The 27,298-nt window shown below is 39.7% G+C and overlaps 2 protein-coding genes across 4 annotated transcripts in view; one reads left to right on the top strand and one right to left on the bottom strand.

The window, feature by feature from the left end:
• Nucleotides 1-12,630, top strand: part of LOC124269346 — a 36,862-nt gene extending 24,232 nt beyond the window's left edge. For 2 of the 3 annotated variants that reach the window (XM_046704365.1, XM_046704364.1), the window contains exon 2: nt 7,633-10,060. In XM_046704365.1, coding sequence (XP_046560321.1) covers nt 8,128-9,030 — 903 coding nt within the window. In that variant the 5' untranslated portion in view covers nt 7,633-8,127 and the 3' untranslated portion in view covers nt 9,031-10,060. Of the gene's footprint in view, nt 1-7,632; nt 10,061-12,182 lie in introns of those variants that run through there. The other variant, XR_006896493.1, reaches the window with a different exon arrangement.
• Nucleotides 1-27,298, bottom strand: part of LOC124269314 (GPI inositol-deacylase-like) — a 102,257-nt gene that overhangs the window by 41,647 nt on the left and 33,312 nt on the right.

Consider the following 27,298-nt stretch of genomic DNA (forward strand, 5'->3'; position numbering starts at 1 on the left):
ATGGATATATTGCTAACAAATTTAAAATCACAATCAGAAAGAACTGGGATTCAAAACCTACAATCATAGCTTACAGACTTACAAAAAGGACACATTTTTGAGCAGAAAAATGCAGCAATTTTGACAAGTGAGCCACCCATACCCTGTAACACACTGAGTGAGTGAGTATGGTTTTACGCCACTTTTAGCAATATTCCAGCAATATCACGGCGGGGGACACCAGAAATGGGCTTCACACATTTTACCCATGTGGGCAATCGAACCCGGGTCTCCTGCATGACAAGCAAACGCTTTAACCACTAGACTACCCCACCGCCCCTTGTAACACACTGTACTACACAGTTTGTATGCAAGGGGCCGTTCTGTATGAGATTACTCTCAACTAACACACCAGATTCAATGTTCACATTTGTGCTGAATGGGTTCCTGGTAGAGATCATGGTAACGTGACTGATACTCCCTTATGCCTCACAGGCAGCTTGGGCTGTATTCTCCCCAAGGAGCTGAGAATGAAAATTGAGTGCAACCTGATTAATTTTCAGGGTAATAACAATGCGACACCAGGAGCAATTGCTTGAACATAACTAGTCCCAATATAAATGGACACTTATCATTATGTTTATGGTGAGGTTTCGTAAGGCTTCCAAGGCTCCTGGTCCTCCTATTCCAGCTTTGTTATAGTCAATGTGTCGTAATCGCAATCTCTCTCTGTTGAAAGCCTGTAAGGTAGCTATTGAAACATTGTCCCTTTTCAGCCTCTACCATTTAACAGTTGGCACCAACTGGCACAAGACTGGGGTAATCATATTGCATATAAATTTGACATCGTATTAATTCATCTATGTATGGCCGGATCAGAATTCGCTGATGTATTGATTCATGTTCATCTACAACACACACTGTACTCATCTACCTATTCATATTCCAATTCTGTATTAAAAAAAATATATTTATGAAATCTGTCAACAAATGCGAAAGCATTAACTGTGCCAGAATTCACTGATGTATTCATACATGTTAATATGTAATGCACACTGACCTATGCAATGCACATTGATCTTTCAATCAATATTCTAATTTTGTATTCATTTCAAAAAAATAATATGAATGCAAAATCAATAACTGTCACAATTCACAGATGTATTCATAAATGTGAATATATACAATACCCACTGATCTATGAACTCTTATTCCAATTTTGCATCAATTTTGAAAAAAAATAAATATATTAATGAAATCTCAACAAATGCAACAACAATAACAATAACTGCTCAAGTCAGCTACAATACTTCCTATCACAACATACAGGACTAAACCGGGCAAGTTAATACCTTTAAAACAAAACAAACTAACCAATCTCTGGTTTGAAGCAACCTTTTGTTAGCAAGGTACTCAGGTATATTGATGCTCATTGTTACTGGAGGTAATTCACTGTAACATTACACCCCTACAACCTAAGCTCTTTTAAACACTGACAGATATTGCATATCGTTGAAACAATTCCGGAACAATGTTAAAACATTGGTTTCAGGAATTATTGATAGTTATTCAACCTGACCTTACCAATAAAAATATCCAGAATTAATCTGCCATCCCTTGTACTCAACAAGACTATCATGAAATACTTGCCACTTCAAAATGGTAGCTCATTCCCTCAATCAATTCACCAACTGACTCACCATGCTTCCATCAAGACAGATAAAAACAATAACTGACCTACCCTTTGGAGACCTAGCAGAAGGCAATCACGAAAGGCCTATCAGTAATAAGCTAGCCTCCTCGTGCTCAACCAAGAAATCTGAAAGATTACCACTCACATGTCTCTCCCCTTCTGAACCCCCAATAGATGCAGACATAAAACTTCAGCCCCTCTCATTACTCCATCACGAAGGTTGTTGCCAAGATGGCTATCTTACACACATCCCCCGCACCAAATACTCTCCGAGTCCGTCTGCTCCCTCGCAACCCTGGCTTACCATTCCATAAGTTGAATCGACTTTATTCCAACTGAGACAATTCCCTAAAGAGCTGCTATCTCGTGTCATCAGGGTCCATCATTCTGCTCAGTATTCAGACATTAGGTTTGGATGCTGTTCATGTCAAGAACACAAATGTTTGGAATGAAACTCGAGAAAGATTCCAGATATCCTTTCATCATTAAATGTCCAATGTACGGTGACATAGTCTGATCCTATCACAGAGTTACTGTCTGAATAAAGCGTAGTTTGCAATATGAAAGTCATGAATAAAATGCAATGCCAATGATGACTTAAGAATTGAAAGAAATAATACTTATTTTATGTTATTTCTTATTTATGAAATTTATATCAATATAGAACAAACTTTATGGATAACAACTTCTTTTTATTCGTGAGTGCGACGTTTCGATACAGATTCTTGTACCGTTGTCAAGCATAATGGGACATGAAGAGGGGGGAAGTGTATATATACTGGATGTGACAATGTGACAAAGAAAACAACATAATTAACATAATTGGTTAGGCAGAAGGCTGATGAAGCCAGAGAGTAGACAAAGGACAGGCGTAGAAGCCAATGATGTACAAATGTACTAATGTACCAAGAGAAGAAGCGCTCTAAGCCTTACGCCACAGAATTGATAAACTTCAACAACCCCTCAACACCAGCCTCTCAACCGACTCCATCATCAGTCTCACCTCAACCTGCATCAACTCCACTTACTTCACCTGGGGGGACGAGATCTATGAACAAATTCATGGACTTCCCATGGGCTCCCCCTTATCCCCCATCCTAACCGAAATTTACATGACGGACCTGGAAGATAAAGCACTGGATACTGCACCCTTCAAACCCACATGTTGGTATCGCAAAGTGGATGACACCTTCGTCATCCTCCAACCTCAGCAAGATCCCACTCAGCTTCTCACCCATCTCAACAACCAACATCCCCTACATCAAGTTCACCATGGAAACCGAGCAGAACCAGCAACTACCTTTCCTTGACGCCCTTGTGTCCCGCACCTCCAGCAACCAACTCCAGACCACTGTATACAGAAAACCCACCCATAATGGATCAGTATATCCACTACAACTCCAATCATCCACCTAAAGTTAAGACCGCATCATCTCCACACTAACCAGAAGGGCCAAGAACATCTGCTCAACTAAACTACAAGATGAAATCGAACACCTCAAGAAAGTCTTCAGTAGAAGCATAACCACTTTCCATCCCAAATAGTCAACAGAACCATCGCTGCCACCCTGTCACCCCTACCAAAAGACCCAAACAAGATTTAGCCCCATCAAGATATCCATCCCCTATATTGGCAAACCGTCACATTAATCAGCCGCCTCCTGAAAGATCAAGCTGGCATAGATACCACCTTCTCTGCGTCCTCCAACCTTAACAACATTCTCCATGCCAATGGAAGAAAACCCACCACAATAAAGAACAACCCAAAATGTGTCACCTACAAAATAAACTGTGATTGTGGGCAGAGCTACATAGGCGAAACTTCCCGACCCATCAACACTCGAGTGAAAGAACATCAGACCTCTGTTACCAATTCCGACAGCAAATCAGCCATTTCCGACCACATCAAAGCAAGCCCCAATCATCAAATAGAGTGGTCTGACATCACCATTCTCTCTAACAAACAAACAGACTTCACTAAACGCAAGCTCACCGGCCATCCACATCAAACGCCAAAAGCCCACCATCAACCGAGACCAAGGATACTTCATTCCATCCGCTTTATGATGCACTCATCCACCAAGCCCAATCCACTGTATAAACTCACTGCTGTATAAACATGTCATTATCATTTGTACATCATTGGCTTCTACGCCTGTCCTTTGTCTACTCTCTGGCTTCATCAGCCTTCTGCCTAGCCCAATTATGTTAATTATGTTGTTTTCTTTGTCACATTGTCACATCCAGTATATATACACTTCCCCCCTCTTCATGTCCCATTATGCTTGACAACGGTACAAGAATCTGTATCGAAACGTCGCACTCACGAATAAAAAGAAGTTGTTATCCATAAAGTTTGTTCTATATTGCACTTCCCAACTTCTAAAATGCCACTCAAAGAAGAAATTTATATCATTCTGCAACTGAAGTCTGGCAAAACTCTCTGAGGTTTTTAGTGTCAGTCTCAATACAAAAACTAAACACTCAAACAGGTCTAGTGACAGAACTATCTACTCCAAGTGGCCATTCTATCCATAATTTTCTGTACCTCCTGAACAGGAAACTATTCTCTTCCCCAAACTAAACAGGGAACATACAAGGGTTAATGGGGGCCTTTTCCTCATCTCCTGATCAGGAAACTGTTCTCTTCCCCAAACTAAACAGGGAACATACAAGGGTTAATGGGGGCCTTTTCCTCATCTCCTGATCAGGAAACTATTCTCTTCCCCAAACTCAACAGGGAACATACAAGGGTTAATGGGGGCCTTTTCCTCATCTCCTGATCAGGAAACTATTCTCTTCCCCAAACTCAAAAGGTAACATACAAGGGTTAATGGGGACCTTTTCCTCATCTCCTGATCAGGAAACTATTCTCTTCCCCAAACTCAAAAGGTAACATACAAGGGTTAATGGGGACCTTTTCATCATCTCCTGAACAGGAAACTATTCTCTTCCCCAAACTCAAAAGGTAACATACAAGGGTTAATGGGGACCTTTTCATCATCTCCTGAACAGGGAACTATTCTCTTCCCAGCATGGGTCACAGGGGCCCTTTCACCTGAACAGGAACCTATTTTCTTCCCTTAACCCCAAAAGAGTCATGCATCTGGGGGCCTTTCTGCAGCCCGGATGACAAATGGAACGTATTAGGGATCCTTCCTCATCTCGAATCTGAACAACGCTTCTCTGCAAATTCCTATGGTGCAACATCCAATTTCTACATATCACAAAACTCATTTATTATTGCATTTTTCATAGATTTAACATTAAGCACAGTTATGAAAACAATAACAAACATTAGAGAGCTGGTTCCGAGATTCAATAATGCTATTATTGAATTTTCTGCACTCCACATCACTGCGATGCAATAAACGTGCAATAATATTCCCATTTAGTCCGTAAATCATCTTCTAACTACATCCTTCCCACCATTCCTTGTCCATTTCACCATGGACAATGGATCACTTTAACTGCAATCGACAACTGTCCGAGCCAACATACTGCTTTTGTGTCCTTGTCAGACTTACTGATCCCATTATCATGTCAAACAAGATTCTGTTCTGTTAATTTTCAGAATATTTTCAATTTACTCTTCGAATCAGTGCAAGGAGGTCCAGCATAAAATGTTCATAATGACACAGCAATCTCAAGCCAACTATTGTGAACCAGTTTAATGATAAAGTTCATTTATTGTCAATGAGAAAATGAATACGAATCCAACCTATCTTCATGCCGTAAAAGAGTGAGAACGACATACAACTATACTCGATCAACCGTCTCAGATTGACCACCGAATCCATTTAATCTTCCCTTACAACCAACATAAGTTGCTGGGGAACCATCATAACCTAGAATCCCAGAGGGCAACACTACACTAGGCATAATCTAATTAAATATTTTGACTTCACCAAAATTCAAATCTCAGCCGGACCAGTATTTAACTTCTCACTAACTCACTCTTAATACACATAGAACAATCAAAAGTACTTATCATATCAGATTTTGATTAGTAAAAAGCAAAGACTAGTTTTTACAAAAAATATTGCTGAAACTTAGATAAAAGCAGAGATGCCAACCCCAAGGTGTTGCAAATGGTAGTTTCAAGGATCAATATTAGTAGTTTGACCATAAAATTAGTGGTCAACTAAATACTAAAAATCATTATGGACTCTATGACACTAATCAAGAGTGAAGCTTTGATTTCACATACCTCCAACCAACAGCAGATTTCCAAATTATCAGCATTACATTTCTTATTGTCATCTCTTTTTGGCGAAAATGTATTTAATCCACGAAAATATGTTTTTGTCTATATATCCGAATGTTAATGAATTTTCTTTAAATTTCGTAGAATTTCTAGTGCAATCGTATTGACATAGTTTGAGGATAAAATTCGTAGCGACTACGATAAAATCGTAGAGGTCGGCATCTCTGTAAATGTGTCAAGTATTCTTTTCTGGACATTGTTGTGCATACTACAGGTATATAACAGGCTATTGAAGTAGACAAGGCCTCTTCCACTGTCTGCACAGAAACAAGATTATAATGATTGTGTTTCTACAACAAATTAACACAACATGGTTCTTACACAACTTAATCTCAAAGCAGATAACCCCCTTTTTAAACTGTCCTTTAAGACAATGATTAATCCATATATACTACATTGACAGAGCTAAAGTAAATATTTCTGTGACAAGAATAAACGCCACTCAATAGTATCCGAACAGCCATGAAGTGCTCACCGCATGGCAGCCTGGCAATCAACAAGCTGTGTACCCCCTACTGTCATCCCTTGCCCCCAGTCCTTCACACCCCACCCCCTACCTGTTTACACCTGGGGCACCTGTCTGTATTAATCAGCAACTGGTACAGGACCCACCAGGTGAGGTCATTCCACTTCTCTGTTAATTAATTAACACATACCTTCATACACAAGCATTTGAGAATTCTTTTCTTTGTGGTCTAAGTTTTATTGAATTATCAATGTGACTCCTTGTGAAATTGCATTGGCTCTTACAATAATATTCAGGTAATGAAAAAATCTTAATTCAGTTGTTAAAGTTGACAATATGAGATTACAACATCATTTTGGTATTTTCAAATATTCTTTTTGAAAATATATTTGTTTCGTACTGGGAATCTCCCAAATCTCTTAAATCGGCAATCCTATTAGAAGTCAATAATTTGATCAAAGGTCGTCAAATGTCAACCTGATCAATCAAGACCATTAAAAATAATATTGAAAAAAGTATTTTTGTGAATTACGACACTCAATAAGTGTGAAAAATGCTTTCTCTGCTATAGGTTTGTATGCATTATGTGATAACAAATCAATTAAGGTCAAAACCTTTGGATTATCAATATTGCATGACAGATTAACTATAGCAAGGTGAAAGAATCAGACAGTACTTAATCATATCTAGGCATTATGGCATGACAGATAAATCATAGCAATACAAAAGAATCAGGAGTTCCTTAACATGTTTTGAGTAGTTTATGTATCACATTATCACCTGTCAACGAACTCAGTAAGAGTTAGAAATAACAACACTGATGACACAAATGCCCCCTCCCCCGCCGCTTTGTCTTCAGCAAATATTTCAGAAGGACAATGACTGTATGTTATTCGGAGCTTGATCTCTAACACCATGTCACAAACATATCAATAGGGTATTTTCATTAGCAAGTCCAATACTTCAGAACTACCAATTACCACCCAATAAAAATTCCCATCCAGTGTTAATGAAATTGGCTGTCATTATTTGCTATTCACGTCCCTGCACCTCTAATCTACCTCCTTCCAGGCGTGTGGCTGTTTGCACCTGGAGGTGGGTCAATTACTTGCTTACACACCTGAAAATCTCATTACTCAAAGCCTGTTTTGTAACAATGAATCAGACTTAAACCCTGCGTCTCTACCGCCACTAGATTAATACTAGTCCTGTTGTTGTGTGTTGCAGATAACCCAGCCAAGTGTCCCCAGTCATGAAGGCTGCCAGGGGTAGATTGCACCCTGGTTGGAAGGAACTCACCCAGCACTGGTGATAACAGTACTCCATATCCAGAACAGAGGGGTTGATAACGGGTGACAGGCATCAAGATGGATGAGAACACGCTTGCCTATCACACTAAGCTTCACCAGTGGTATGAGCTCCACAGACTCAACCGTAGCGGAGACATGGCCAGTCTCAAGCTCCCAGAAGATGGAGCTCATCTCACTCCGCAAAAGGCTGTTGAAATTGACCTGTGGAGAAAGGAGGTCAATAAAATCTTCGTAAAACCGAAGAAAATCGAGAAGAAATCTGAATTCTGGAGATGTCATATGAGCTCCGACCTCGGCTACTAAATATTACAATAACTCCGACCCACGTCGGGTCAAATCGGCCAGATTCTTCTCCAACCGGAACAAAACAGGAGCAGTTGACATCAATGCTTTGCCATCTCACTTGGCTGAAATGTCCATCCATTACAACCGTGAACGAAGGGGTGTTTACACACCAGGGTTCTCAGCCGAAGACTTGCTGGTTAAGGGTAGAAAGCAAGAGCTTCACCTACCGCAGTTTCTCCGAGCAATCCGAGGTCAAGGGTCAGATGAAGGGACAAGTCAAAGAGGAGGCACCCATGTTTCCATCCCCAATCCTGTCCGTGACTGTGAAGTTACAACCAACAATGAGTCAGGTGTATGCACAGAAACAGCCGACGAGGCCCCAGAGGGCCGAAAAGCTATTGTCTGTGATCGCTCTCAATCAAACAACCTCCTGAATGTCATGTCTATCGATGACTGTAAAATGGGTCTCAGATACCGACCACAACGAGTGATTAGCTCTCATGAGTTGGAGAGATGTGATGATTCAACAAACGGTGACAGTAACATAGATGAAAATGGGAATGCTCATCCCTTACGAATTAGCCAAGGGACTGGATCAGGAATGACACCAGTCTCCCAAACAAGAATTAACTCATTACTTTCTGCTCAGAGAATAAAACACAAGCACTTGGTGATAAATGGCAACAATGTGGCTCCAGAACGACCTCAGTCGGCCATCTTGGCTCGAGCCTTTGACACTATCCTACAAGAAAACTCCATGCTATCAGCCCCACTGCACCCAAAGGAGGTTCGTTTCTTTGCTGGCAGCAAGGACATGGGGTACCCCGCCAATGGTAAGCACATTTATCAAAGACTAAACTCAACACTTAAGAACAAAATGAACAATGTGGTGAAGGCACGGTGTGATGGCTTAAGGCGAAAGGACTCAATAAGCGCTCGTGTGCAATACAATGGAACAGACAGCCTTAAGTTCAGTAAAAGGTCAACAGCCACAGAATCTCTTGTCTCTGATGATGCTAAGCAGCTGTAACCGAACTTGTGTGAAATGAGTCGAGGTTGAGGTCACAAGGATCTCCAAGGTCACGGGGATGACAGAATCCTTAGACTCCGATGATGCCGAACAGCTGTAACAAAACCTTTGACATGTGTTTCGTTCTTGAGGTCAAAGAGGATGAAAGAATCATTCGAGTCTGATAATGCCGAACAGCTGTAACAAAACCTTTGACATGTGTTTCATTCTTGAGGTCAAAGAGGATGAAAGAATCATTCGAGTCTGATAATGCCAAACAGCTGTAACACAACCTTTGACATGTGTTTCATTCTGAAGGTCAAAGAGGATGAAAGAATCATTCGAGTCTGATAATGCCGAAAAGCTGTCACAGAACCTTTGTTTGAAAAGTGTTGTGTTCTCCCAGGTAACGAGGATGAGATAACCTTTCAACTCCCATGACCCCGAACAGCTGTAACACAACGTTTGCTTGATATGTGTTTTCTGAGGTCACGAATATGACAGAATCCTTCAACTCAGAAGATACCAAACAGCTGGAACTGAACCTTTGTTAGAAATGTGTTGATTGTTTTAATATTGGAAGAACAATCCTACCATTATCTTTGAAATGTGTTGCATTCTCTGACATTGCAAAGACAACAGAACCCTTCGGCTCTGAAGATGCCGAACAGTTTTTACTGTGTTATTTGACTGAAATGTGTTACTCTTGGAGGGATGTTTTCAGTTTCTTTGAGGATAGAGATCAGTGTTGTCCATATTCTTGTTCTTCTGAGTGAGGGAACCTGGATTATATCATACTGGGTAGACTTTTCGTGGTAAGTTTCTTTTACAGTATAAAAACCTGGGGTACTTTATGAATGAATGGTGTTGTTCTGTTCAATGATGATCCAATGTTGATGAACTTTGTCTTGCACTATTCACACTGAAGGGATACAAATAAGAATCGTCTCCATCTGTTTAAATTTTGTGTGTGAATAACATCCTTGTGAATTGATGGCTGAAAGTCACAGCAGAAACTATAACTTAATAAAATGTTTGGTTACCATGGTTACTTATTGTATCATTATCTTTACATATTTCATACTGTCTCTGCATTAGGGGTTAAAGCATTTGCTCGTCACACTGACTGAGGACCGGGTTTAATTCCCCACAAGGGTACAATGTGTGAAGCCCATTTCTGATGTCCCTGATATTGCTGGATTATTGCTAAAAACAGTGTAAAACCATATTCACTCACTCACTCTGCATTCAATAATCACATCCTTAACACAGGAATATGTAATTGTGAGAATAAAATTCATAACGATTCCGAAATAAAGTAAAAATACTAAAATGATAAATTATCAAAAGCAAAAATGATGAAGTTTGATTTAAGTATTTACAATGGGAAACACTGAATATGAATTCACAATATTATTTACTGAAGCATTAACAATGTTTCTTCCATATGAATTTTATACGGGGTTCATATGTACGTGTGACCAAGTTTCGGAAGAGTGCATTCAGTCATATCAAAATTTGAATTTTGTTGTAAAACATCTTATAGTGATGAGTGAGTGAGTGAATTTAGTTTTCAGCAAAAATCCAGCCATATGGCGGCAGTCTGTAAATAATCGAATCTGGACCAGACAATCCAGGGATCAACAGCATGAACATCGATCTACGCAATTGGGATACAATGACATGTGTCAACCAAGTCAGTGAGCCTGACCACTTGATCCCTTTAGTTTCCTCTTACGACAAGCATGGGTTACTCAGGGTCAATTCTAACCCGGCCCTCCACGGGTCCTTATAGTGATGAAGTTCTTCGACAAATACCAGTTTGGTGAAACCCACAATCATGTGTATGGTGCAAAGAATCGAACCATGGTGAATCTAACATTCGAACCCATGACTAGAGCTCCTGGCAAGTAACTTAGCACAACCGGGCCAACTGTTACCATCACCATAATTTACAGAAAGTTATTGATTATACTCATTTCCTTAACATCAAATACTAACCACAATTAGATGTTCCACTTAACAAACTGTACTACTTTCATTTCCTCCAATGAAGGACAAGAGGCCACAGTGTTCCCTGAGGAGTCATACAGTGAGGATGTTAACAACACAATTTTCTAGCTACCAATAATGTCCTGGTAGTCCCATCACAACATTTCCAACAAACACATTTCCAACAAACACATTTCCAACAAACATTTACAACAAACACATTTACAAACACATTTACAACAAACACATTTACAACAAACTCATTCACAACAAACACATTTACAACAAAAATCCATTTACAACAAACACAATCAACACCAATTTAAAAGACCTTTTCTTCCATTTCCACAAATCCTCCATCAGGAGTTAGGGTATTCCACCCCTAGGATTTAACCCACACACTCATCATCCTTTATAAGACTGATGTATGATACAATCTCAGTTACTAAGGCAATGCATGGGGCCAAAGTTACTAAGGGGTCACAGATCACCTGTAATCATTTATCAAAGTTTTAAGATGTTCATCATAAGGTCAGATATATTTCCATATTTCCACAAATCCTCAATCAAGGTGAGTAAGGGTTTGACTTCCCCAGGATATAATCAATGCACGTGCTATCTTCAAACTAAGACAGAAATACGATATATTTTCAGTTATTGATTTGATGCATGGGTTCAAAGTTTGCCAGTGAGATATTTATCAGCGTTTCTAGCATTGGTGAAAGCCTATTTCTTTTTTGAAACGGTCCCTGGTTTATCCCCAGCAACTATCTGAAGGGCTTAATGTCATTGTCACTGATTTGGTATTAACTTAATACCTTCTCATGAGGGGATCATCTCAAAACATGTCACAAAGAATATAAATAATGTTAAAAATACAAAACAAGAAGACACGGGACATCATTACAAGAAAGGAAAACCAAACCAGATACATAAAGATTATAAAGTTTATCATGTATTTGTGTTCAGAAAGATATCTAAAAAATTACTCACAAAAGACAACTCACAACCTGTTTGCACCGACGATTTTGCCACCACGCACTCAAAAAAGCTCTTGATTGTTATCAGAATTTTTCAACATATTTTTACTTGTTTTATTGATGCATCTGTTTCAAGTGTTACTTTCAGGACATTGAACTGAAATCAACACCGATAGCATTTTCATTTTTTCTGTTTTACAGCCTGCCTCGAGGCATATTGGTCCATAAAAAATAACAAGGTATGGTTAATGCTATATCCCTTTCACTGCAAGCAATTAACAACCATTCAGCAACTATTCAAGTCCAGTCCATAGGGACAGGTCTAACAGATTTTAAACAGAACATTTTGAAATCTTTTAACAATGTGATACATCAGGAAGAGGTTTTTGTGGATGATTGATTCATCATCATAAAACCCAAAACAATGCTTTTAAAACTTGTACAAAACTGTTAACAAACATTTTTCAAATGTACATTTGCAATTTTTTATGACAATACATTGTAGTGTAAGCATGGAAACCACTGACTCTTTATAGATAGACTTACAATAGACACAATGTGTGTAAAAGAATGTGACGTTTATCTTTGTGTCTTGTCAGATTTACGCACTGAAGTCACTGATGGTGCGGTGAGGTGAAATGGGGTTTAACATCGCACTTAAGACTTAAGAATATTTCACTCATATGACGACGTGCATGCGTGTTTATGTGTGGCTGTTTGTACTAGCCCAGACTTAAGCTGGTTTTATAGTGCTAACTCACTGAGATACCATGCCGCAGTGAAGCATGAATACCCCACTCAGACACATTATACTGACTCCGAGCAAACCTGTCCTTGTTGTACCCATTAATGCCGAGCGCCAGGCTGGGACCAACAAGTACCATATTTTAACCTCCTTTGGTATGACACGGCTGGGGATCAAAACCATGACCTTCCGCTCTCCGTGCGGACACTCTAACCACTACACCACGGAGGCGGTCTAGTCGCTGATGGGCATTTGTTTCAAGACCTGTCCTACTTCTGTGATAAATATCACTGCTTGTTGTACCAAGTTTGTACAGAAGGAATACATACTGATACACAACATGATCTCAGTGTGTCTCCGAAACACAACACAATAAACACTGATACACAACAACATGATCTCAGTGTGTCTCCGCAAGGCAACATCAACACAATAAACACTGATACACAACAACATGATCTCAGTGTGTCTCCGCAAGGCAACATCAACACAATAAACACTGATACACAACAACATGATCTCAGTTACTCCGCAACATCAACACAATAAACACTGATACACAACAACATGATCTCAGTGTGTCTCCGCAAGGCAACATCAACACAATAAACACTGATACACAACAACATGATCTCAGTGTGTCTCCGCAAGGCAACATCAACACAATAAACACTGATACACAACAACATGATCTCAGTGTGTCTCCGCCAACACACAAAAGGCAACATCAACACAATAAACACTGATACACAACAACATGATCTCAGTGTGTCTCCGCAAGGCAACATCAACACAATAAACACTGATACACAACAACATGATCTCAGTGTGTCTCCGCAAGGCAACATCAACACAATAAACACTGATACACAACAACATGATCTCGATACACTCCGCTAACAACATCAACACAATAAACACTGATACACAACAACATGATCTCAGTGTGTCTCCGCAACGCAACATCAACACAATAAACACTGATACACAACAACATGATCTCAGTGTGTCTCCGCAACGCAACATCAACACAATAAACACTGATACACAACAACATGATCTCAGTGTGTCTCCGCAAGGCAACATCAACACAATAAACACTGATACACAACAACATGATGTCTCTCATGATGTGTGTCTCGCATGATCTCAGGCAACATCAACACAATAAACACTGATACACAACAACATGATCTCAGTGTGTCTCCGCAAGCAACATCAACACAATAAACACTGATACACAACAACATGATCTCAGTGTGTCTCCGCAAGGCAACATCAACACAATAAACACTGATACACAACAACATGATCTCAGTGTGTCTCCGCATCAACACAATAAACACTGATACACAACAACATGATCTCAGTGTGTCTCCGCAAGGCAACATCAACACAATAAACACTGATACACAACAACATGATCTCAGTGTGTCTCCGCAAGGCAACATCAACACAATAAACACTGATACACAACAACATGATCTCAGTGTGTCTCCGCAAGGCAACATCATCACAACACAATAAACACTGATACACAACATGACACATGATCTCAGTGTGTCTCCGCAACGCAACATCAACACAATAAACACACTGATACAACAACATGATCTCATTCAGTGTGTCTCCGCAACGCAAACATCAACACTGATGAATAACATCAACAAATAAACACTGATACACAACAACATGATCTCACAAATACATGATCTCAGTGTTGTCTCCGCAACGCAACATCAACACAATAAACACTGATACACAACAACATGATCTCAGTGTGTCTCAGTGCAAGGCAACATCAACACAATAAACACTGATACACAACAACATGATCTCAGTGTGTCTCCATGCTAGCGCAACATCAACACAATAAACACTGATACACAACAAATAAACATGATCTCAGTGTGTCTCCGCAAAGGCAACATCAACACAATAAACACTGATACACAACAACATGATCTCAGTGTGTCTCCACTGATAAACAACATGATCTCAGACAACATCAACACAATAAACACTGATACACAACAACATGATCTCAGTGTGTCTCCGCAAGCAGCAACATCAACACAATAAACACTGATACACAACAACATGATCTCAGTGTGTCTCCGCATGCGCAACATCAACACAACACTGATACACTGATACACAACATCAACACAATAACAAACATGCAACGCAACATCAACACAATAAACACTGATACACAACAACATGATCTCAGTGTGTCTCCAAGGCAACATCAACACAATAAACACTGATACACAACAACATGATCTCAGTGTGTCTCCGCTAACAACATCAACACAATAAACACTGATACACAACAACATGATCTCAGTGTGTCAACTCCAATAACAACATGATCTCGGCAACATCAACACAACACAATAAACACTGATACACAACAACATGATCTCAGTGTGTCTCCGCAAAGAGGCAACATCAACACAATAAACACTGATACACAACAACATGATCTCAGTGTGTCTCCACTGATGCACAACGCATAACATCAACAACACAATAAACACTGATACACAACAACATGATCTCAGTGTGTCTCCGCGCAACATCAACACAACACAATAAACACTGATACACAACAACATGATCTCAGTGTGTGTCTCCGCCAAGGCAACATCAACACAATAAACACTGATACACAACAACATGATCTCAGTGTGTCTCCTCCGCCAGCAACATCAACACAATAAACACTGATACACAACAACATGATCTCAGTGTGTCTCCGCAACGCAACATCAACACAATAAACACTGATACACAACAACATGATCTCAGTGTGTCTCCGCAACGCAACATCAACACAATAAACACTGATACACAACAACATGATCTCAGTGTGTCTCCGCAACGCATACATCAACACAATAAATAAACACTGATACACAACAACATGATCTCAGTGTGTCTCCGCCAAGGCAACATCAACACAATAAACACTGATACACAACATCTCAGTGTGTCTCCGCACAACACAATCTCATGTCTCGGTGTGTGTCTCCGCTAGCAAACATCAACACAATAAACACTGATACACAACAACATGATCTCAGTGTGTCTCCATGAACAACATCAACACAATAAACGCTGATACACAACAACATGATCTCAGTGTGTCTCGCGAGACAACATCAACACAAACATAACATCAACACAATAAACACTGATACACAGCAACATGATCTCAGTGTGTCTCTCCATGCAACATCAACATCAACACAATAAACACTGATACACAACAACATGATCTCAGTGTGTCTCCGCAAGGCAACATCAACACAATAAACACTGATACACAACAACATGATCTCAGTGTGTCTCCGCAAGGCAACATCAACACAATAAACACTGATACACAACAACATGATCTCAGTGTGTCTCCGCAAGGCAACATCAACACAATAAACACAACTCCATATCTGCAACTTACATCAAATATACATTTTGTGGTGCTCAGAATGTTTCAGATCTGATTGATCACTTGAACTTGTTTATTATAACATTTGGCAGTCGTTTCAAATGATTCCCAGCACATGATTAGTTGTGTTCAAATTCTACAACATTCAGTGCCCCTTGGAACTATATCATTACTCATGGAATCTAGCTTTTCACTGTTCTTCAATATCCAGGTATCACTCATTCATAGTACTTGCCCTGCCTTTTCAGCAGAATGGGTTAACAGGTGGTTAAATATTTGCCAAAAACAGCTACAGGTATTTTACCAATAAAGCAAGGTTCTGCATTGTTTTTAACAATATTTCAGCAATATCTTGCTGGCTGACACCAGAACAGGAATTGGTAAAATTGAATACTACCCAAAATACATCTTGTTTGGTTCTTGCCACAAGTCACCACAAACTATGATTTTGCAAACTAGCCCCTGTTCAGCAATGATAGAGCAATGTACACCCTAAACATATGTGTGTCATTATAGAGTGAGTGAGTGAGTGAGTGAGTGAGTGAGTGAGTGAGTGAGTGAGTGAGAGAGAGAGAGAGAGAGAGAGAGAGAGAGAGAGAGAGAGAGAGAAGTGAGTGAGCAATATTCCAGTAATATCACAGCTGGGGACACCAGGAGTGGTCATGACACTGTACAGAAGCCGGGAAACAAAACTGAATCGTCAGAGTGATGTTAGAGGCGAGTGGGGTAGCCCTAGTGGTTAAAGAGAGAGCTCACCGTCAGCGAGAGGATACAATTCGATTCCCCACATGGGCACAATCAGTAATATCATTTCTGGTGTTCCCGGAGTGGTCTGAATATTACAGAAGCAGGGGAAACAAAACTCAGTCAGTCAGTCAGTCAGTGATGTTGTGCAAATGCTTCCACCACTAGGCTACCCCACACCCACAACATGCAGGACACAATGCCTCATACAGCACTTCAGACAAGTGGTCAGTCTTCTCTCACATGAGGTGGCATGATCAGATGAAATGGGATGTAATGTTTCATTCACGATTAGTACACTCACATAGCATGGGGCTGCTTGTACTAATGTGGATTAACACTGTTAATCCCATAAGATAAACTGCTATAGTTTAATGTGAATTAACCACTCAGACACTGTATACTAATTCTGACTCACAAAGTCCTAGTTGATCCCCTTAATGCCAAGCACCAGTTGACAAGTACAACACATTTTGCAATGACATGGTTGTATCGATCGTCTGACATTGCTCTCTCTGGGCAGATGTGCTATGAGATAGTCCTCCATAAATGAAGACAAAGCTTTGTAATTAATTTTAAATTAGCAGATGTAAACATTCTTCCTCACACTCTGGGGCGGTGGAGAGGTAGCCTAGTGGTTAAGTGTTTGCTTGTCATGCTGAAGATCCGGGTTTGATTCCCCATGTGGGTACAATGTGTGAAGCCCTTTTCTGGTGTCCCCCGTCGTGATATTGCTGAAATATTGCTATAAGCAGCATAAAAACATACTCACCCACTCACACACTCACTCACTCTGGCCACTGCTGGGCAGAATTATTACCTGTCAGTCATGCTTTGTCATTTGGCTGACTGTGTGCCGTCAGATGAAATTATTTCAACTCTTTAACCTGCCACACTGTTAAGAATTGCAGACAAGTCATATGATACAACAAGAATTCCTCTGGGTTCTTCCACAAAGTGCCCATAGCAAATATTTAAACAAATTATATTTTCTTAGTCCTCATTTTCCTAAAAATTAGTTGCTTTTGTATCACTGAAATATAACCGATTTTCCTGTTGATTGTTCCAGAATGGAAATCTCCAAATAAGGAATACTGACCATCATTTTCTGTTGGCTTTGAGAACACAAAATCAAATCACCTTTCAAAATCTTATTTCTGTATTGAAATTCGATTGTTGTCCATTTTGACCCAGCATTGCCAGTCTGATGCAACAATAACTGCTATTGATCAGCACAAGATGTTGCACTGTTTATATTGTTGTTGTGTTTACTCTAGCAACTGCCCCTCCCTTCATGTGTGTGACAGAGAACCTTCGTTTGCAGTTGTGCCATATTGATTAAAGCATTAATAATTAAAGCAATGAGAACGAATATCACATCTGTTGGTTAACCACATGCAAAACAAACTCTCTGGAATAATGGTTGTTCATGCTTTAGGATATGCACATCGGCAAAATCATTTTCAAGCATGATTAAATTGCAAGCTCAGCAGATTTTTTTTCTTTCTAAATATGGAAGTACATACTGCCATCCCACTGTTTTCTCTCCCAAACTGTTAGGAAAATTAATATGATTTAGGCATGTGGCACATAATAAACCAAATTATCAACATGATCAACAGCTTTTTATTTAAAAAAATAAATTATCAAGGATATTGCTCACCGGGTATGTTCAAGGGGACATGTTAATAACACACATTTCCAGGAAATACTTCAGGAAAGAAATGTTTTATGGATCTACCATCTTGAAATGCATTGAGCAAAAACACCTATAATGTACTCTTTTTATATTATTTTTTTATTTCAACTTATTTGCCGAGCACAAATTATGGATACAATCAATAAAGAGCAAGACTGATGAGATCAGCTTAACAAAAAGTGTTTCTCATGCTCATTGTAGCATATTCATACTTTGAAGAGCAAATAACGAAACAAACATGTTGTCATGATTGTTATTTTGCCCACCAATGACAACAATGTTTCACAATAAAATCTTCAAATCAACTCATGAAAAGGAGTGAGTGCGTGCATATACGCTGCTTTTAGCAATATTCCAGCAATATCATGGCGGGGGACACCAGAAATGGGCTTCACATATTGAACCCGGGTCTTCGGCGTTAGCGAGCGATTGCTTTAACCACTAGGCTAGCCCTCCGCAGTCGAAACTGCCTGCAAGGGGTTGAGAGTTAAGAAGTGATATATTTTAGTTTGGTTGTGTTGCTGTATCCAATATTCCATCCATAAGACAAACATCCACAACAATTGATCCAAATTAAAATATATAAGGAGAAAAATCATATTTCAAGGCTTTGACCATCCTTGAATGAAAACTTGAAACATATCTATAATATGGATTCAAAATTTGGAGACACAATTATTGGGATTCCTTTGAAAAAGTTAATGTCAAAACAAAGATGCTTTGCACGACATCTTGGTGTAGGTGGTTCTGCTTCATATAAGGCCAGACTTAGTGAAATTGGTCACTGTACTTTATATACCAGTACGTCTAGTGAGATATAAGAAATTGGTTGAAACTGTCAAGGATGAATGTACCTAGATACCTGATTCACTGTCATAAAAAGTAAAAGCAATTTGACAAAATGGAGAACTTAGTGAGAAATCTATTACTTATGTATGTGACATTCGGTTAAGCAGATTGCACAATCACACAAGCCACAGGATCACACTATCTTCCATTCATAGTGTCAAGTATGTGATACTGGAGACCTATTCTGCCCACACATTACCTCAACGAGACAAGCACAGAGAACAGTCTGCTCTGGAATCACCAAAGAGAGATAAGCATTGGGTACAGGGAATGATTCTCTCCTCAACTCAACAGTGAGACAAGCATGGGCTACTGAGGGCCCTTTCTGCCCTCCAATCACCACAACGAGACAAGCACAGGGAACTCAGGACCCAGTCTGCTCTAGAATCACCAAAGAGAGATAAGCATTGGGTACAGGGAATGATTCTCTCCTCAACTCAACAGTGAGACAAGCATGGGCTACTGAGGGCCCTTTCTGCCCTCCAATCACCACAACGAGACAAGCACAGGGAAATCAGGACCCAGTCTGCTCTAGAATCACCAAAGAGAGATAAGCATTGGGTACAGGGAATGATTCTCTCCTCAACTCAACAGTGAGACAAGCATGGGCTACTGAAGGCCCTTTCTGCCCTGGTATCACTGGGAGAGACACCCTTGGAGTATTAAGGAACTATTAAGGTATGGAATTCCCTTGGCTCTCAAACCTGGAGACAACACTAACAGGAATACTGTTATTGGATTCCAAGTACTGTGATGAACAGATTATGGCAATGCCCCAATACTCCTCTTGGCTACATGTCCATCTAAAACATGCAGCAATGACCAATGTGTCATCCTTCCATTATTTTTCTGCCATGAAAAGTCAACCACCCTCTCAGTATTTGCACAAACATATCAATACAGTCCCATCAATATCTGGCAGAGCTCATGATGATTCTTACATCTAAAGCAATTTGCAGGAGTTCTTCTGCAATTACTCAATAATCAAGCTTGAAATATTGATTTGATGAAGAAAGGAAGCTGTTGTACACTTAATTTACATGAAAACAACTTTGTGCTTGCTCTCAGGAGAGTCAACGGTATTGGTCGCATCTTTTTCACCTAGGATTGATGACTCAGCTTGGATTTATAGATTTAATAATATTTTCCTTTGGGAGCTGTAAAGTCAGTGACATTTACATCCATCCATTTACGGACATGATGGCTTCTGTGTAATTCTGTCTGAAAGCATGTAATGGCCTACTGGTTTAATATTTGGAATATGAACTGAATGGGTGAGAAATGGGCTTGTCTTTTAGTTACATCACAGCATGAATGCTTAATGATGGAGGACAGTTTGAAGTAATGCAGGATGTGGATGCCTTGCCAGAGTTGCTTGGGTACTGACAGACCACAAACATAATTAGGGTACCGTCCCCATGGTACACGGTTCACCCAAACATATACAAAACATTAAATCTGACCAACAGAAGCAACAAAGTTGTCGGAGAAGCTGTTGGTTCCCTATAAATTATCTCTAAATCTGCCCCGGAGAATGAGCGATCCTAAAAAAGGTATCGTGTATTCATAAATCTTGGATCTGATACTAATGGATCCAAGCATGGCTGAAGAGTTCGGTTGAAATGATGGTTTCAGGTGCTTCTCTATCAAATCAAAGACACAGACTGAACTTTATCCAAGCATAAAGTACACTTTCTGAGTAAAGTTTTAGTGGGTTAACACCAAGATACTGCTCAGATTATCTCCCCTTGATAACCTTGGTAACATTGTTATATCAGTCCTGTCAAACAAGAGATGTGCATCAGCATCAATCATCCATCAGTGAAATAATGTATCCAGTTGAAGAGACTTGTTGGATAACTGAATATCATTCCTCATGAAGACACATGGTAACATGATATCCAACATCACCCAGGGGGTTCTCCCAAACCTGTCTATCAAACAGCAGACGCAAAGTTATAGCAGACGGGTATAGGTGCCTGAATTATCTCTGAATCTGGACACAGAAATGAGCAACTCTTGACAGTTTCATCTACATGTGTGTACATCTGTTGCTCAGTCTTCCCCTTTCATGTTCATCCCATGAGGATGCCATTTCTTGTGTCTTTCGTCTTCTCACGTCTGCTACAATTGTTGAATATGGTTGTGCAGCCAACTAGTAAAGCACTCCATTTCATGGCTTATCCATATCCAGCAACATTTGCGGCTTCAATTTCGAACCTCTTCCTTTTCAGTATGAGTCAAGAGTTAAAACGAAATCTCTGGCCATTCATCGGATCCGTCACACTTTTTAAATGAATGTTATGAATTTCTGCCTTCTGGTTGCCGTTTCAAAATTATGATTACAAAACTAATAGAACTTCAAAGTCATTTGTCCCATACAGCGTATAACTTCTAAATCTTCCTCCCAAATTGTAATAGTGAAATCAATGATGGCACAAATGATTATTATATTATGTACTTTGATTATGATTCATCTTTATATTGTGATTAGCTTGACATTTGTGTATATATATACTGTAAATTATTTGTTGTTATATGCTTGTATTGGCACTTTGAATGCAAGAAAAATTTCCCTTGCAGGACAATAAGGTTTTATCTTATCTTATCTTATCTTATCTTATCTTATCTTATCTTATCTTACAGTAGTGGCAGTTTGCAGACAGTAGTAGGGAAATGTAAGGTGTTGATTTTACAACACAAAATCCCTCAACTCACAATAAAAAGCAGCAGCGAGTTTCAGCTGTGTGGTTAAATGCAACATATGTTATACTTGGCATTACACTTTCTCATTAAAGTACAGATTCTATTTACTTTTGGGGGTTGAATCCCATCTGGGACTCAAACCCACAATGTCCGAGTAAGGCACCTGATCGTCAGCACACAAAGTCAGTCACCTAACCCACATTTTGTGTACCCCTCTGTAAATTAGCAGTGCTCCCACATCTAAAAGCTAAGAATACACAATGTGAGTAAGAAAGTGGTAACATGTTATGTTAAAGTGTCAGTTCAAATCTCGGATGGGACTCAACCCCAATGTACCAGAACCTGTACTTTACTGAGGAAGTGTAATCCCAAACATAACATTTGTCACATTAATCACTTAATAAATGGCAATGTGAATTCATAAATTTACATCAGTGCTTGCCCTAGGCATAAAAATTTAGCATGAGAGGAAGTCATTGACATGTTTTGGGAGTCAACTTCAGTTCGGAACTTTCATCAAGACATCAACTGTGATTGTTTGATAACTACATAAAACAAGGTAAGGCAGGTCAGGTATTTAATCCGCACTGAGCAGTTAGCTAACAAACATTTAGTTTTAGAAGTTTAGATTATCTGAACTAAGGGCCCAGTAGCATTGCGTCAACAATGACGCAAGCTTCTAAATTCACTGCGTATTTGAGATAATTTGTGCATCAAATACGCAGGTTTTCTGCATCATGGCAAACACTGTAACATGTGCTAATTTGGTTCCACAAGTGGAATATTTTGAGTCACATGGTACTGTCAAATTTACATTACATTTACATACATGTACTACTTAATGTTGTATGTATGAGATAATCACACATTAATTTGATAATAACATGTGCTTCATTTGACCCTAAACTTCCATTTTAAGGGTGTTTCACTATGTTTAAAACATATTTTGTCTCTTAACATACGAGTGGAGGCAATAACATGAAACAGCCTGTCTGTTAACTGTGAATGAGGATTTTCATATCAATGTAACCATTTGCAGTTCTGGGCCTAGATTTTCAAAGCTCTCTTAGCGCTAAGATAGTCGCAAGTTTATTAATGCATGGCACTCACGACTATCTTAGTGCTAAGAGAGCCTAGGCACTAAATCTAGGCCCTGATGTCAAACCAGCTTCTAATAGAACAAAAGACTTATCTTAAATCTTAGAATATAATAACTGTCCTCATGCTCTAAGTATATTAGTTTAAGGACAAAAATACACTTTATAAAAAAACACATGGATGTAGTGCAAAATATATTTCTAAATTATGGTTATAATATACCATCTATTTCAAACAATATATATTACATAACAGCTATACATTTTAATATTAGGCCAGACCAATTTTATTTCTTGTTTTACTGGATCCGCCTGTCATAATTTTTCAAAAATAAGAAAAAAATGAAAGTTAATTTTCCCCTTCTCTAAAAATAATGTTTTGGGGGTTCTATTGGTCAAAAATGTACAATTACAAGAAACGGGTTTTCGTAAATTGTGTTTTGCCCCATATACACTTCATAAATTGCCAAAAGTAAAATACTGTTAGCATTTATTATTTTTGTTTTTATTGTTTTTCCCTCCTGCCTTTAGGTTTTTTGAGTACAAAAATCCGTAAAACAAGAAATAAAATTGGTCTGGCCTTATGTTTATACAGCCTGAGATAAAAATACAATGCAGAGCCCTCTTATCTCTTGGATTTTGTCCCAACCATAACTACCATATTTAATCTATAATTGTATTTAACATTATTCTAAAAAATTGTAATGACAATGACTGAAAAGACTCCTGTGTGTAATAACTTCTGAATTGATGTGGACAGCATCTGCTGTTTCTAACTCAGAAATGGTTATTGTGACTGGAAACCTTCAAATGACAAATCACAGCAGTTGGTATTAGCAAATAATTATATGAGAACATTTCAAAGGGAGATGAAGGGTAAAAACTATTTGGCAACCACTCAAAGATATTATATAGATAGAAAGAGAAGTAAGAAAATATCAACTCCGAAACTGTACATTTTTTACAAATAAATATTGAGCAGAAGAAAGATAAAATAGCCCCTCATAAAAATTCTTGGCCCCAAGAATGACTTTAACATTGAAATAAAGAAACAGAAAACCAATAGAATTTGATCAAGCCATCGCTGTTGCATAACCTCAAACTGCTATCCTTTGAACAAGTTAATTATTTTACAAGCTTTAACAAGAGATAGGATCAATCCAGTGGCTGCCTCTGTTGGAAAACCCAGCCGCTTATTGATCTGGCTCATTAAGTGAAGCTCATAATGATCCCCTCTGATAATGGCTGTTCCGCTTATCTTAACCATCACAACGATTTCACTGACAGTCAGATCAACAAATGTGGACAGACAATGATCTGAAGGAGGTTTTAATTTGTCACTGCGGCACTTAAGAGCTGTGCATATTTACAAGCTGAAAAACCTTTTCTGTTCTTCAGTTACAGAAGTCTCATCCAGTCATTGCTCATATAATAAGATTGAAGCACTGTGCTTTCATGAGCACATAGCTGACATAACAGGGATATTTGTACTGAATGATTACCGCAGTTACTGAAAGGAGGATAATATAGTTTGTGGTGATATACCATTACATATCGCAGTGAATGATAACTAGTCATTATTTCCCAATCATCTCTCGTATCAACACTTGGTGAATGACAGTTGGGTGTATTTCGGTAGTGCTGATTGTAATGATATCTCTATATGCAGTGGAAATGGTTCCAATGGGTCTATCTTGAGACTGATCCCTGGGCTGGAGCTATTACTTATTGTGATGTTACATAATACGTATAAGAAGACCTTTCAGCTCTCAAGCTGATACAGCTAATGATCTGTACTTAACCAACTTCTGGTAATCACGGACTATCAGACATGTCATGACCTTATCATGGAATACAGTCAGGGAGATGGTGTTTTTGGGCTGAGTGTTGTGAGGTTCATCACTACAGTGAGTGAGGGTTGTGAGGTTCATCACTACAGTGAGTGAGGGTTGTGAGGTTCATCACTACAGTGAGTGAGGGTTGTGAGGTTCATCACTACAGTGAGTGAGGGTTGTGAGGTTTAATGCTACAGTGAGTGAGGGTTGTGAGGTTTAATGCTACAGTGAGTGAGGGTTGTGAGGTTCATCACTACAGTGAGTGAGGGTTGTGAGGTTTAATGCTACAGTGAGTGAGGGTTGTGAGGTTTAATGCTACAGTGAGTGAGGGTTGTGAGGTTCATCACTACAGTGAGTGAGGGGCTGTGAGGTTTAATACTACAGTGAGTGAGGGTTGTGAGGTTTAATGCTACAGTGAGTGAGGATTCTGAGGTTTACACTATGGTGAGTGAGGGTTGTGAGGTTAAATGCTACAGTGAGTGAGGGTTGTAGGGTTTAATGCTACAGTGAGTGAGGGTTGTGAGGTTTATCAACTAGTGAGGGTTGTGAGGTTTATCAGTGAGTGAGGGTTGTGAGGTTCATCACTACAGTGAGTGAGGGATGTGAGGTTCATCACTACAGTGAGTGAGGGTTGTGAGGTTCATCACTACAGTGAGTGAGGGTTGTGAGGTTTAATGCCTACAGTGAGAGGGTTGTGAGGTTTAATGCTACAGTGAGTGAGGGTTGTGAGGTTTAATGCTACAGTGAGTGAGGGGTTGTGAGGTTTAATGCTACAGTGAGTGAGGGTTGTGAGGTTTTATCACTACAGTGAGTGAGGGTTGTGAGGTTCATCACAGTATGAGTGAGTGAGGGCTTGTGAGGTTTAATTAGGGTTGTGAGGTTTAATGCTACAGTGAGTGAGGGTTGTGAGGTTTATCACTACAGTGAGTGAGGGTTGTGAGGTTTATCACCACAGAGTGAGTGAGGGTTGTGAGGTTTATCACACTACAGTGAGTGAGGGTTGTGAGGTTCATCACTACAGTGAGGGTTGTGAGGTTTATCACTACAGTGAGTGAGGAGGGTTGTGAGGTTCATCACTACAGTGAGTGAGGGTTGTGACATACTAGTGAGTGAGGGTTGTGAGGTTCATCACTACAGTGAGTGAGGTTGTGAGGTTCATCACTACAGTGAGTGAGGGGCTTGTGAGGGTTGTGAGGTTCATCACTACAGTGAGTGAGGGTTGTGAGGTTCATCACTACAGTGAGTGAGGGTTGTGAGGTTTAATGCTACAGTGAGTGAGGGTTGTGAGGTTTAATCACCACAGTGAGAGGGGTTGTGAGGTTCATCACAGTGAAGGTTTTGAGGTTTCATCACTACAGTGAGTGAGGGTTGTGAGGGTTCATCATACTACAGTGAGTGAGGGTTGTGAGGTTTAATGCTACAGTGAGTGAGGGTTGTGAGGTTTACACTACAGTGAGTGAGGGTTGTGAGGTTAAATCACTACAGTGAGTGAGGGTTGTGGGAGGTTTATCACCACAGTGAGTGAGGGTTGTGAGGTTCATCACTACAGTGAGTGAGGGTTGTGAGGTTCATCACTACAGTGAGTGAGGGTTGTGAGGTTGTGAGTGAGGGTTGTGAGTTCATCACTACAGTGAGTGAGGGTTGTGAGGTTCATCACTACAGTGAGTGAGGGTTGTGAGGTTTATCACTACAGTGAGTGAGGAGTGAGGGCTGTGAGGGTTGTAGGGGTTCAATGCTACAGTGAGTGAGGGTTGTGAGGTTCATCACTACAGTGAGTGAGGGTTGTGAGGTTGATCACTACAGTGAGTGAGGGTTGTGAGGTTTAATGCTACAGTGAGTGAGTGTTGTGAGGTTTGTGCTAGGTTGTAATTGGTAATGCTACAGTGAGTGAGGGTTGTGAGGTTTACTACAGTAGTGAGGAGGTGAGGTTTATCACTACAGAGTGAGGGTTGTGAGGTTAAATGCTACAGTGAGTGATGGTTGTAGGGTTTAATGCTACAGTGAGTGAGGGTTGTGAGGTTTATCACTACAGTGAGTGAGGGTTGTGAGGTTTATCACTACAGTGAGTGAGGGTTGTGAGGTTTATCACTACAGTGAGTGAGGGTTGTGAGGTTCATCACTACAGTGAGTGAGGGTTGTGAGGTTTATCACTACAGTGAGTGAGGGTTGTGAGGTTCATCACTACAGT

The sequence above is a fragment of the Haliotis rubra genome, unplaced genomic scaffold (genome assembly GCF_003918875.1).
Source record: "Haliotis rubra isolate DU_JTF1 unplaced genomic scaffold, ASM391887v1 Scf144, whole genome shotgun sequence".
NCBI classification, from domain to species: Eukaryota; Metazoa; Mollusca; class Gastropoda; order Lepetellida; family Haliotidae; genus Haliotis; species Haliotis rubra.